The 14,759-nt window shown below is 45.2% G+C and overlaps 1 protein-coding gene across 37 annotated transcripts in view; it reads left to right on the top strand.

Annotated features, from left to right (window-relative positions):
- The window catches only part of Limch1 (LIM and calponin homology domains 1), a 313,045-nt gene that overhangs the window by 260,599 nt on the left and 37,687 nt on the right, over positions 1 to 14,759 (top strand). For all 37 annotated transcript variants that reach the window (XM_063273093.1, XM_063273091.1, XM_063273092.1 and 34 more), the window contains 4 exons: positions 3,160 to 3,286; positions 4,662 to 4,819; positions 4,979 to 5,387; positions 8,307 to 8,528. In XM_063273093.1, coding sequence (XP_063129163.1) covers positions 3,160 to 3,286; positions 4,662 to 4,819; positions 4,979 to 5,387; positions 8,307 to 8,528 — 916 coding nt within the window. The remainder of the gene's footprint in view (positions 1 to 3,159; positions 3,287 to 4,661; positions 4,820 to 4,978; positions 5,388 to 8,306; positions 8,529 to 14,759) is intronic.

Below are 14,759 nucleotides of genomic sequence, written 5' to 3'. Positions count from 1 at the left end.
AGGGCATAAAACGCACAGGTGTCACTTCTATAGATGACAACAATAATGGTATTCAGGCAGAGACGGGGGCTTTAAACAACTGTTTCCCCGTGTTTGTGTTGAGGTCAGCCCAGTTTAGAGTCTTAACCCTGAGCAGTCATATCCCATCGCCAAGCTCTGATGGACAGTCTAGAATTATTTAGTTATCTGGGAGACAGAACCTCCACGTCCCCAACATGCAGTTCTGCCCGTGACTGCACAGAGTTAAGCAGACAGTAGAAGTGAGGCCTGGGTATTACTCTTAAACCCTCCAGTGGCAATATTTCACATCGCTGACAGGAGGGCGTGCGATTGAGAGGCCAATCTCTGATCTGATGAGCAGCAACATTGCGGTAGGACGGATTTATTCCTCTTAGACAGGCAGCTGCAGCACAGTTTGCTCAAGGTAGATCTTAGGGAAGGAAGCTACATTCAGAAGATTTTAGACCTGGCCCACACTTGCCTCTGAAAGCTCAGACACAGAAAAAGTTAGAGACCGTTTAAAGGGGCGGGAACTCCCCTCTCTGATGTTTATAAAAACAAAACGAAACAAAACACAAAAACACAAAAACAAAACAAAACTCCCCCGTGGACCAGAAAGAAGACAAGGAACTTCTTGTCTAGAGGTTTTATTTGAGAATGTGCAAAAGTGCCAAATAACCACTTACCAGAGGGCGCTGTTGACACGAGTCATAGGGAGAACCAAATCACAAGGGTTAATTTTTAAAATAGAGCTGTGTGCTATCTTTCATTTCTTTCCCCTGTCCCTTTCCCAAAATCTTTAAAGGCAATCACTGGCATAAACTATACTTATTAATTGACATACTCTGAAGATACAGCCCAATCAAAAGACAAAGTGTCCTGATAAAATACAAGTCAGGGCAGACCTACCATAAAGGTAGCGGAATCTCCCCCTTCTGGCCAGTCAGGAATGTCTGTCATTTCATGGCCTCACATTCTCCTCACGGGCACATCTCTCCTCTCCCAACAGGACTCTGCCAGAGGGCCTGCATCTTGGGAACATCACGAAGCATTTTATTCAGTTTTCTGACTTCATATTGTGCTTTTTCAGATTCTTTTATGGCAAGCTGTTGATATTTCTTTAAAAAGAAACACACTCTCCCCGGGTGGGGGAGGTAGTTCTTCCTGATACAGGAGAAGCAAACAAGAGGCCCACTTAATTATCTGGCCTTTGGCCACATTTGGGCTAGGGTAAGTTGGAGCTTCACAGTGGGAACAGAAATGGTAAATCAAGGCAACTGTGGGGGCCTCTCCTGTTCCCTCAACACCCTGTGGTGAGGGAGCTGAATCCTGACCCGGGAGAAGCCGGTGACTTCCTACGTTTCCCAACCCAGAATTCTGCCCTTTAGAACTCCAAAGTCAGGGGCCTCCCCTCTCTGCACAGCTTGTCTACTGCTCTGTAAGACATGCAGCTCAGAGACATTTATTCATCCTAAGGCCTCAGTAGAAATTGTTATTTGCCTTAAAAATAACTGGCTAGATTATATATTTTAAAGGTACCACCCTTCCCTGCTCCAAGTATAGGAAAAGAAAGTGTAAGAGTTTCCATCTATTTCTAGAAGACCTACTTATATGAGAGAAATAAAAAACCACCATAGGTTAGACCTTTCTACTTAACCGTATAAATTCCCGAACTTTTCTTTATGTTAGTAAGTACTGTAAAATAGACAAAAAAAATCACAGCCCTTTCCCCCTCTGAGGAGGAAGTTTTTTTTTCTAGAAGGCACAGCTGAAGCCAACAGGACCAGGAGAAGTAACAAGAGCAACCTCCTACCATGCTTTGTCACCCCTGTACCCCCCCACACACACATGCACACACATGCACATGCACACACATCTGCACACACACGTGCACTCAATGCATACTCACATGCACACACATGCACACATGTACACACGCATGCACACACACATACACACACACACGCACACACATTAGATTTTAAATGTCTAGCACCTGGAGAAAGGGACCAGGAACCCAGCCACTCATGCAGATTCATCCACCAGTGCTGATGCTGTTCCCACATCTGATGATGCCTGGAATCAGTTGGTTTCCTAGTGCACGTCTTCTCCCTGGGCCCCCAGCACCCGCCCCCCACGTTCAGCTATCTTCAAAAATGGATTATCGCCCTCTTTTATACCTAGGGGACTTAGAAGGTTTCTCCTTAACTCCTTAACTCCTAAACTTAAGTTCCTACTCAACGTTTGAGTTGTTTGGTCTCAGTGCTGGTCTTTTCCCCCTTAGGGGCAAGGGAGGGGGCTTTGCTTTGGTCTCTCCTGTGTCACCCTGTTACCCTGCTGCTTCAATGCTTGCTCTTAACAGGGCTGTGTGAGCATCACAGAAAAGACTCTGGTCTTAGGAAGCTCCTGCAGAATCTGTCAATTGCAGGCACAGCCAGAAGGTTTGCTTTTCCTCATTACCCGGCCTTTCTTTCTCTTTCCCTTCGAAAAGGAAATTCAGAGGAATCCCATCAAAAACAAAACAGTTGGGAACACATTAGGTGCAAAGTATACCCTCATTTATGAATTTGTTTCATCTTCTTAATATAAAATGCCTTATCTTCTGATTCCAAGATGCACTATCAATTATGTGAATATATATATATATATATATATATATATATATAAAGAAATAGCCACAACACACCCATCATTTATTTAAATATGCAACGGTGGTGTCCTAATCTTGAGGCCCTGTGACTTTTTTTCTAAGTGAAGACACTGTCTCTGCGCATGTAAATCAGGCAAGCTCTCTTTTTTTCACCACCAAGTGTAGTGTGAAATTCCACTGCAATGGAATGTGCCCGACTGCCGCCTCCCCCAACACATATATTCTCCCTAAATTATATACCTTTGAGTGAGAGGAGTGCGGGACCTTTAGATACTTTCTCCTGGCCCCTTTCCGGGCACCTTTCTAGAAAGCTCCCTTATTCAGGGCCATCAATGAAGACAAAGACATCCCCTCTTGGCTGTGCTGCTGGCCGCTGCTTCCCGCTGCAGAGCGAAGAGGCGGCTCTCAGCCCGGTAGCGCCCCCAGGCGGCGGTGTGCAGTGGCGGCGAAAGGAGCCCGCCGCCGGCTCTCATCCCGCTTGCTTTTTGTTTTTGCTCTCTCCGCATCAGGAGCACGAGTATGTTTGACATGCGGTGTGAGGAGGAGGCAGCGGTGCTGCCGCACAGCAGGGCCCGCCAGGAGCAGCTGCAGCTGATAAATAACCAGCTGAGGGAAGAGGACGACAAATGGCAAGATGTGAGTTCTGGCCAAGGCCGCGGGCAGTGGGGAGGGACTCAGCCGACCACCCGACTGGGAGGGTAACTTGGACTTCAAAGTCATGCTGGGGAGGGGCCGGCCCAGCATTACAGAGGCCGCGCCAGTGTGAAGATTAAAGCAGAGGTCGGTAGGAACGTGGAGAGAGGAGAAGCCGGCACTGGTGTCTATCAGCAGGTACTCTGGTCCAAAGCTTGGTCACAAAGAGAAGGGGTGAGAGGTAGGCGACTAGGATAGGGGCAGAGCTGTGGTGTGCTGTCTTTTAATAGTCTATATTTAAGACTGATGGATGACGACGATGACTGCAGCTGTCAGCGTTAATTGAACCCGTAGCAGGCACTGTTCTAAACGCTTCGCTCTGGGTAATTCATCCTTTAGGAACTCTGTGTACTAGCAATGGTTATCTCCCAGCATCCACAGATGAGCCCCAGTTCCGCTAAGTCACTGCCCAAAGTTCCATAGCTAGTGAGTAGAGAGGTAAGGTTCAAACCAGGAAAGGAAGGTGCCAGAGGCCGATGAGAGCTTAGAGGTTGTGTGCTGAGAGCAAAGAACTAAAGCAGGATGCCCTTGTGGTTTGCAGAGAGGGAATCATTTTACCTTGTTCTCACTGGGGGGGGGGGGTCACTACTGTAAACCTCTTTCCATCATTAGTCAAAAAGTTGACTTCTCCAAAGTTGTTAGCCCAGTGCCATGACAATAGGTCAATGGGTCTAGCATTAAGGGTCATCACATTCGCTCCCAAGGTTGTAAGCAGCGTTGGATCGCCCACCCCACTTTAGAGAAGATAGAAAAAGGAGTTCAGAGAGGCTAAGAAACACAAAACGATGCATGAACATATCAGAGCTGGGTAATTCCACAGCTCTAGCTGATCCTTCCAACCCAGAAGTCCCTCACTGTCGGAGAGATCTCGATGACCTCCCTCGGACCAGAGGAACTCACGCAAACACAATCAGTGGATCTGGAAGACTCAACTCCAGAGTTCTGTCTTCATTCCCATGCAAGAGAAAACTGTACACAAATCCCTACGTTCTGTTGGTGGGATATCTAGTTCCAATGCAGAGGTAGAAATAGGGGGAAAAAATGAAGTTTTCTATATTACCTGTAAGACAGTTCTGTCAGAAGACATGAACCTTGATTGCGTATGTCACACCACACTGTCTCGGTAAATTGCTGCCCTTTAATGACAGCATGCACACTACCTGCTTCTTTCCCTGCCCTCTAGGCATCCTTGTTCCAACCAGGCTTTCGCAGGACTGTGTGGAAGTGTCCCAGCATAGTGCCTAATAGGTCCGTGAGTCACAGGAAGGCATTCTATGCAGGCCGAGAATGAACGTGAGATCTCTCTTCCTCCCCGCAGGACCTGGCTCGCTGGAAGAGCCGTCGAAGAAGCGCTTCCCAGGACTTAATCAAGAAAGAGGAAGAAAGGAAAAAAATGGAGAAGTTGATGTCTGGAGAAGATGGGACAAGTGAACGGAGGAAAAGCATCAAAACTTACAGAGAAATTGTCCAAGAAAAGTGGGTCTTTCTGTTGCTAGTGCGCGATAGTATCTAGTCCCGCTTTCCCTAAGCCACACGGTTCTGAAGGCTACTGTTTACAGTTTGGTTTTAGCTTGGTGGGAATTGTTGCAGCTTTCTAGATGTTTATTGCTCTTCTTCCCATTCCTCATCCTGCAGGGAGCGGAGAGAGAGGGAGCTGCACGAGGCATATAAGAATGCAAGGTCACAGGAGGAGGCAGAGGGGATCCTCCAGCAATACATCGAGAGGTTCACCATCAGTGAGGCTGTCCTCGAACGCTTGGAGATGCCAAAAATTCTGGAAAGAAGCCATTCAACAGAGCCAAACGTATCCTCCTTCCCCAACGACCCCAGCCCCATGAAATACTTGCGTCAGCAGTCACTGCCCCCGCCCAAGTTCACTGCCACGGTTGAGACTACCATCGCTCGCACCAGTGTCCCAGAGAGCAGCGTAGCAGCAGGCACTGGGTCTCCAAGCAAAACCAGCACTCCAAACACGGTGCCTATGCTGACACCCAGGCCTTACTCCCAGCCCAAAAACTCTCAAGAGGTTCTGAAGACTTTTAAGGTAGGACGAATTCTTTGAGAGAAAGAAGATGGAAACCAAACTGTGGGTAGCTTGTGGACGGAAAGCCTTTGTCAAACAAAAGCCAACACATTTATGGTGGACAGTAGTACACATATTTCAGGAGCTTTGATTTGCAGATACTTAAGGGACGGCTGTTCCTTTCAGTTCTGTTGTTCCTCTTGGAGGGCTCCCTGGGATAGACAAGTCATCAGACAAGCGAGGTCTGTTTTCTGGTTTGACATGATGGTTTCTCATAGAGCAGCATAAACAAATCCTCATTTAGCAATACTCCAAACCTATAGTTATCAGGATGCACAGCATACTCAGACCGTATTTGCCTTTCATTTAAATAGAAAAACACATGGCTATATCTTATAGAAGGAAATTAATACTATATCTAAAGAGTTGCTATACTCAGGGAAAAGAACACATGAGACACAGAGTAGCATGAAGTATGCTTGTCGTCAGGTAAGACAGGTTTTCCTTGAGCAGAAACCTTGAGCTGTATCACCAGAGAGCCTATAAATCATTTTTGAGGACCTAAACACATATCTCCATTTGCTCTCAGTCCAGGGTCTTCCGATTTGCAGAGGAACATTCCACCCGAATCCTAAGCTCGCTCAACTCCAGAGGAAAATCAGTTCACACTGTCCTTGCAGAAAAGTGGAGCTCATCATAGGAACTGTTGCCATTAGGGCTGGCGAGAAGTTTGTACACCCAACTAACTGAGCATTGAGTTAGTAGACCTTCATTACTGGACTTCAGAGAGAGCTCGAAACCTACTGTCTTACGTTTAAATAAGTCTAGGCATCTGAATGTGTGCCTTAAGCTTTGCTAGAACAACAAAAAAAATGGACGACTTGCCATTTCATCCAGATTGATTTAAAACGTTGTCCCTAACAGGGTAAAGACTGTATTCTTATTCCTCGTGGCTCCATCCTAAGAATAGATCCCCAGAATAAATTCTTCCTGAGATTCATGAGAAATTGAAAACTTATATACAAAACACATATGTGTGCTCATACATGTGTGCCTAGCAGTGTCCTCAAGTGGCCCAAATATCTGCGCATTTTCTTGCGTGTGGGGCCAGGATAGTGGATCGTGTAACCTTCCATGAAAGCACGATGTTGAGGAGGCCTAGAACATGGGTGGGATACATTGATATAACTGGCTTTCCAGGTGTCTGACCACATCATTTAGAGATACACCCCCTTATTTATGTAAATCGTGCAGTGGGAGCTCCTAATGATTAGGATAGAAGAATTTATAAATTAGGACAGAACTTAGGCTCTGAGAAAACCTTGTCATTTTTGTTTGGTAATCTCTCTCTCTCTCTCTCTCTCTCTCTCTCTCTCTCTTCTTCTTCTTCTTCTTCTTCTTCTCTCTCTCTCTCTCTCTCTCTCTCTCTCTCTCTCTCTCTCTCTGTGTGTGTGTCTGTCTGTCTGTCTGTCTGTCTGTCTGGGCACACCAGACCCTGTCTCAAAACCAAATGAATAAATTATCAGTACCATAGTGTTACAAAGAAAAAAAAAGTAAAGAAAGATCAAGTGATACACTGTTAACATTTCCAAACCTGCTGTTGGGCTACTGTCAGTTTAGTGGTTGAGAATCATCACTTTAAAAAATGACGTGGTCAATAAAACAATCTAAAAAGTCACATGGACCACACTCAATAAAGATAAGCATACTTTTTAATCTGTGTCCACCATATTTACGTGTGCCTGCTGAGTTGTGCTGCAAATTTCCTACGAGTAGCACGTAACACCGCGGGATGGCCAGTAGCACAAATAAACTAATGCGGCTAATGCCCAGCCTTCCGCTGTTCCTTCCCAGAGACGCTAGATCTAATGGGAACAGTGGTGTGAGGTGTTGCAAAGTCATAAGCATCTTCAGCCATATAACCCCACAGCACTGTGAAGAAGGCCGTTATGTTAAAATCTGCATTTTCGCACAGAGAGTCAGAAACTTGTGAGATTGTGTAGCTGTTGAGTGGCAGAGTCACAGTTGGGTCGTAGGTCATCTCAACACAGATAGTCGGCTCAACCATCAGGAAGGCGGCCGGGACCGCAGGTCCGCAGGCTAGGCGAGCACCTCTCCTCCTCCTCCTCCTCACACATGCTGCCTCCTCTCAATATGGAATGTGAAACAAAAACATTTTAATGAGCGTGGACGTTTTTCCCCGAGGGAAAAAATAGAATTATAAAATTAAATAGAAGATTTATTGCAATGTAACATAATATCAGAATTCTTGCCCTCCATGATAACTTTATAAAAAAATCTTCCACGAGATAACCTCTAAAGTGCTCCTGATCAGAGGATGGCCCACCTCATTTATATGGTAACTAGACAAAAAAAGCATTCAAATTGTGGAATTGCTATCACAACCTAACCCAAATATGTGACAGTGTTTGTATTTAAGATTACTTGATTGGGGTGGGAGGGCAGGCTGAAGGGATGGCCTAGTTTAAAAGCACTAGCTGCTTTCCCAGAGGATCCAGGTTCAATTCCCAGCACCCACATGGCAGTTCACCACTGTCTGTAACTCTAGCGCCAGAGATTCTGACGCCCTCACACAGGCGTACATACATGCAGGCAAAACACCAATGCACATGATAGAAAAGTGTTTTTAAAAAATTTAAAAGTGTATGCCTGCGAAATAGTAAGTAAATTTTTTTAAAAAAGGATTCCTTAATATTTCTGTATTTTCAAACGAAGAAAGCACATCAAGAGTCAGATGAACATGAAATGTTGTCCAGTCACGAAGTGGTCAAAGAGAAGCCCTTACAGAGGGCATTGACAGACAACTGACTTCTAGACCCCATGAAAGCTCTGGAGAGATTTCTGTAAGGCCATTCAGAATGTGTTTGGTTATGTTCCGTTGAGTAATGGCATGCTCTCTGTTCACCCTGGCTCTTCTAGGTCGATGGGAAAGTCAGCATGAATGGAGAAACGGCCCGTGGAGATGTGGAAGGAAAGGAAAAAGAAGACCCCACAGCGGTGGCCCCTGGCCCTTCCTTAACCAAGTCCCAGATGTTTGAAGGCGTGGCCACGGTGCATGGCTCTCCCGTGCAAGTGAAACAAGGCAGCAACAGCATCGAGATCAACATCAAGAAGCCAAATTCTCCTCCCCAGGAACTGACAGTAAGAAGCACAGTTGCCCCTTGGGATGGTCCTATCATGTAATTGGTCTCTAGGATAAGTAGGCCACGGACGCTGTCTCTTCCTTTCTCCTTGAGTATATACATCAGCTCTGGCCACATATACTGAAGTACTGCACACTACCAGGCTTCTGCAGCAGAAACTCTCTCTAGCCTAGTGCATGAAAGTTCAAATCCAAGGCGTCAGCACCTTGTGTTGGCAGTGAGGTGGAATCTGCCCTGCGCCTCTTCTCAAGCTCTTGATGCTCATTGGCTGTCTTGACTGCCCAAGGCACATGACATATCACCCCAGCCTCTGCCTTTTTCCCCACCCCAGTGCCCTTCCTCTGTGTGTATGCACTCACGTGTGTGTCTGAGACCAAGTTTCCTGTTAAGAAGGAGATCAGTATGGGTGAATGCCTCCTGCACTAACCTTAACCAAGTTCATCTGTAATAATCTTATTTCCAAATAATCACAGTCGTAAGGAGAAACAACTCAGTCCATAACAATGGGCTATAATTAAGGATGACATAATTTAAGAACAATAAATTAACAACCGTTCATATTATCAGTCTCATGTTACAGAAAAACAATGATATCTTTAAATTATCCTATTTCTCTTACTGGTTAAAGACATCATTTGACTTGTTAATATAATTTGAAAATAACCAGTCCCAGGCAGTACACATCTGTAATTCCAGTGTGTAAGAAGCTGAGATGGACTAGAGAGATGGCTCAGTGGTTAAGAGCAATGGCTGCTCTTCTAGAGGTCCTGAGTTCAAATCCCAGCAACCACATGGTGGCTCACTACCATCTATAGTGAGATCTTGGGCCCTCTTCTGGCCTGCGGGTGCACATGCAGATACATTAAAGTTTTTTGTTTTTTTGTTGTTGCTGTTTTTTAAATATTTAAAAAACAAACAAAAAAGAACAACCTGACACAGGACATTGCTAAGTTCAAGTTCAGCCTGAGCGCCATAGTGGAACCCTAACCCTGTCTCAAGATGAGTGATTCTGTCGAACCTGACTTTTTAATCTTTGATCTCTCTCTCTCTCTCTCTCTCTCTCTCTCTCTCTCTCTCTCTCTCTCTCTCATACACCACAAACACACATACACAACACCACACACACATACACACATATACACACACACACATACACACACATACACAAACACACATACACCATACACACATACCACACATATGCACACACACATACACAGACATGCACACACATACACAAACACACACATACACCACACACACACCACACATATGCACAACACACACATACACACAATCTATTTTCTATCTACTATTTACCTACCTATGTACATTCATGTATTTTTATTAGTTAAAAAACCCAAAAATTTATTAAAAGTACAATTAATTTTTATTAGCTTAAACTTCTAAATTCTAGTAGTGTAATTTAAGAACAGCAGACATGAGATTCAAAATGGCACAAGGCTTGCCATTTTGGCGTATGCCATGGTATCAGGAGGGTTACACTTTCGTGGATCTCCCACCAGACTGCTGACCCAAGCTGGCAGCACCCACACAGGTATAGCCTAGGTTTTAGGGTACAGGCTGCTCACACCCCGCATCCTACTGTGCTCATTTCTAGCATTTGGGTTTGTATTATAGTTCAAGGATGAAGAAATTGTTGAGGTTTTCTCAAAGATTTGGTCTAGAGGTAAACCTGCTTCCCACCTCCTCCACTCAGCAGGAGGCGCCTTGTCTCCAGCCCCACAGGCTGGGCCTTGTTCAATAATTAGTCTTTTGGAGAATGAGTTCTTCCCACAGCCCCCCATACTCTGACACAGACTCAGACGGGAAGAGACAAAGGTCATTTCTTCCCTAGTGCTGTGACCCGGGGTAACGCTCAGTCCCGCCTGTGAACTGTCATGTTACTTCCACCTCTGGGGAAGCCTTACCAAGCTGCAGGACTGACGTGTTGAGCTCCAGGAGGGAGGGAGGGAAGATCTTAACTCCTGAGATAAAATCCACTCCTACACTTAAACTAGAAAGCCCTGGATCCTTAGACACTGGGCTGGGCTTGCCTTTCTGGGAATGTTAGCAATTCTACTTCCCCACCCCATGCTTCTAGATTCCCTTCATTCTGAAGGGATTACATAACCCATGAAGTGACTTAGTTTAAGAGAAGCAGCATCCATGATATGAAATAAGTCATGGGACTTCGCAGGCCTGTGTGTTCCCATAAGGGGACTCCAAAGGAAAGGGGGCCTATGGCCTTTCTTCCCATAGTCAGCGTGGTGCTCAGCAGCCTTGGAGTATAGGCCCAAACTCATGGGCAAGCCTGGGGTTTCCTTCTTTTGTGTATTTCTTCCCTAGTTAGTAATCTCTAGTTAAGTAAATTAGAGTGCTGCAAACAGAGGGTGGCATTTCCAGCACTGTGCACTCTTAAACTTTGACAGGAGTCACGCCATTATTCTCTGAGTGGATCTATCATCTGTCTGTCTGTCTGTCTGTCTGTCTGCCTACCATTTATCATTTATCTATCTCTCTCTATATTTAACTGTCAATCATCTGTCTATCATCTATCTTCCTCCCTCTCCTAATATGCATGTATATATGCATGTACATGTGAGTTTGAGTGTGTGTGTGTGTGTGTGTGTGTGTGTGTGTGTGTGTGTTTAATGTGTTATGTGGAACTTTGACTCACTACTAGAAAGCTCTTCATGTGTGCTGGTTACTTAAGATTCTATATTTGGTTGTGAGCCTAGCCTTTAACAGCTGAGCCATCTCTCCAGCCCTACTTAAGATTCTAAACATTTCCACTCAAGCATGTTATCCCAGAGTCATCTTAAAGGACTCTCCTCCCGAGGGTTAGACATGGGCCATGCCTGTGTCACAGTATTTGGAAGGCTTACTCAGGGGCATTGGTGTACATTCGAGGCCAGCCTAGCTCATTTGGTGAGTTCCTAGCCAGCTAGGGAAAACAGAGTGAAATTATCTAAAAATAAATGAGTAATTGCCTCTTTAAAAGAACATGAATCAGTTTTTAGAAATCTGAATCCTTATTTTCGTCCTTCTCTGTTATTCCTAAGAAGCAAGCTGCTTTATTCCTACTGAAAAAGTGTAGTGAATCACTCCTAGTGGAGGACGGTGGCTGTCTTGAAACAGGATGCTGTGCTTCCAAGCCTCCCAAGGACGGGTACCGGGTTGGACTTGCCTTTTCTATTTCTGACTCATTCTCCCAGTTCCATGGGGCTGTCAAAAGAATAGTGTTCTTCTTCCTAAATAGTGTCTTTTCTTCCAAAAACTGCATTCTCAAGCCAGACATGCGCTACAGAGGAGTAGCCTCACCCACTACTGAAATGTCACAATTGCTTCAGGACAAGCTGAACTGTGCAGAGAGCACAGTGGCAGCAGTGGGCAGGAGTGTGAATGCAAATGTGAGGTGAGCCCCAGGGAGGGGAGGCAGCGATGCTCGGCCCAGTGCTCTGAAGTGAGAGTGGCTGCCCCAGGCTGATGACATGATGACACGTCACCACTTTCGGTTGTCTTCTAGTTCATCTTTCTCACGGGATGCTGCTGAAGCCATGGTTCTCTTCCTGTATAAACAGGTTGGAAGTGAACTCAGATCTCTTGCAATACTTGGGCTGGATCTACATAGACCATCCCATTGCAGACCCTCCTGCTAGGCTCAGCCCTCTAAGAACAGGATTATAAGAGTGACCACCATGCCGCTGCATGCCTGCTTACCTCTCACTCTGCACCCAAGTATTTAAACTAGAAAAAAAAAGAAGCAAGATATACTATGTATATTAATTATAGATGTATATCTTTTCATTAGAACTAGGGAAGTGTACCAAACAATATGTAAGTAAATGTGAGGTTATAGACTGAGGACACCAGAATATAAGGTGGAAAAGTATAGGTAAGATCAGTGTAGATAGGATGCGTTCTGGGAAAGTTTTCTGTGGGGTGTGGACTTTGAGGCCTGACCTTCAGTGTGGGTATTTGATTGAGTTGGAAGACAGAGGCAGCTGTTCCACATAGTGGGGATATTAGAATGAAAAGACTCTAAGAGAGAGACCAGGGAGTGTTGCAGACCGGATGCTGTCCTTTCCAGACAGAACATTGGTTCCCTTCCCTCCCTGTTACTTATGAGATCTTTCCGAGTTTAGTTTCTCTCAATATCTCTGTTAGAAGCTCAATAAAAACCTAGCACCTTGAGTTTTAAAATACCAGCTTCTGTTAGAGGATGCTGTCACAGCCCATGCACAGAGGCCTAGACAACAGGGTTGGGAAGGAATCTAGATGTTTTCCTAAGCTGATGATGAATCGATCCTATGTTTGTAGCCTATTGAAGGATGTGCTTTGTCTTCGTGATGTTCGGTATTGATTATCCGCTTGATAGATTCTAGAATCACCTAGGAGACCAGCCTCCAAGCACGGCTAGTTTGGGTTAATTGAGGTGGGAAGACCCACTTTAAATGTGAGTGAATAAAAGGGAGAAAGGGAGCTGAGTGCCAGCATTCATCTCTGCTTCCTGACAGCAGAGGCAGTGTGCACCAGCCGCCTCCTGCTCCTGCTGCTGTAAGGACTGTGTCCCCTTAAACTATGAGCCCAAAGCAGCCTCCCTCCCTTACATTGCTTCCACCATGCATTTTTATCACCACAAGAGAAGTGACTAATGTCGTCTCCCTCAAAGCTATCTCCATGGTAATGCTGGTGAGTTTTGTCCGTTGTCAGCCATACTTGCATTTGGATCTGTGCTCTGCTTGTTGGTCTGAAAATGACCTCTCCTAAATGACCTCAAGAACTCCATGCAGTAGGCCAGACACGAGCTGAACATGTTTAAGTGTCTGACTTCAGTCTGTGTATAGAAGTAAGTAATGGACTACTGTTACATGTACTAATACATGTCAGATACTTAGTGTGAGATTGCACATCTGCCAAATGCTTAGCTTGATGTCAAGGTGACTTGTAGACCACAGGCACCCTTACAATGCTTAGCTTGATGTCAAGGTGACTTGTAGACCACAGGCGCCCTTACTGTTTTGTACCACCACAAACAAGAGCAAGGTAAAACAGATTCCCCTAGAAACACAGAAGAGAAAGAGAGAGATAAAGATTTGGGAAATTTACATAAGATTGTCAAAGTTACCATTTTGAGCAGATGCGAATTTTATATGCACGAGATGGATTCCTTGTCTTCTTCCAGCTGCTCGAGTCGGTCAATCCAGTTTATTCTCTAGAAGTCATGCAGCTGTGAACATCTCTTTCTAGGAGATAGAATGTCTCTATCACTGATACTCTTTCCCTGGATCTCTTTGTATCTGTTGTGTTCTCCAGTCTTGGCTCCCTCCTACCCCCTGGGCTCCCGAGATTCCACTCTCCAGGCACAGTGACCCTCTGTCACTCCATTTCATGAAGGCCAACCAGACCTCTCTCACACAATCACTCATCCCAAATGACGGCGCCCCAGTGATCGGTGGCCGTTCTTGTGTGCTCAGCCAAGCTCAGCTCTCGGGTATCTCGAGCACTCTGAGCTTTTCTCAAACCGAGTGATGAGGTGGGTCTGTTTGTCCCTTGTCTTGAAAAAGCTTGTGGCCCTCCTCAAAAAAAATCAGCACTTTCCTCCTGTTCTCTGATCCAGGGGAACAATCAGATCTTTCTTGCTCCTTCTGCTTCAGAGTGAGAGCAGGGCCAAGGCATCTGAGTAGGCGCTGTTTGCCTTGCAGTTGACACCAACTGCAGATTCCTTTCGGATGTCAAATGTCAACAGACATATCTTTAGAAAGTGTTTTTTCCCCAGCCAGAAGTCATCTTAAGGTTGGTAGATGAATGCTTTTGAAAAATATCTATTAAATACTAACCTATATTTGTATATAGAATTGTTTAGCAATTTCAAGAGGATATGTGTCAGAGGAGTTAAATTAAACTTGGCCCATCTTAAGTGGTTTGAAAATCATCAGGTAGATAACATGGTCCAAGAGTGTGTGTGTGTGTGTGTGTGTGTGTGTTGTGTGTTGTGTGTGTATGGTGTGTTGTGTGTGTGATGTGTGTGGTTTATGTGTGTTGTGTGTGTGGTGTGTGTTTGTGTGTGTGGTATGTGTGTGGTGTGTGTGTGTGGTGTGTGTGGTATGTGTGTGTGTTGTGGTGTGTGTGGTATGTGCGGTGTGTGTGTGTTGTGGTGTGTGTGTGGTGTGTGTGGTGTGTGTGTGTTGTGTGTGTATGGTGTGTTGTATGTGTGTGGTGTGTG

The sequence above is a fragment of the Rattus norvegicus genome, chromosome 14, assembly GCF_036323735.1.
Source record: "Rattus norvegicus strain BN/NHsdMcwi chromosome 14, GRCr8, whole genome shotgun sequence".
Classification (NCBI taxonomy): domain Eukaryota; kingdom Metazoa; phylum Chordata; class Mammalia; order Rodentia; family Muridae; genus Rattus; species Rattus norvegicus.
This window is presented reverse-complemented; position numbering and strand designations above follow the sequence as displayed.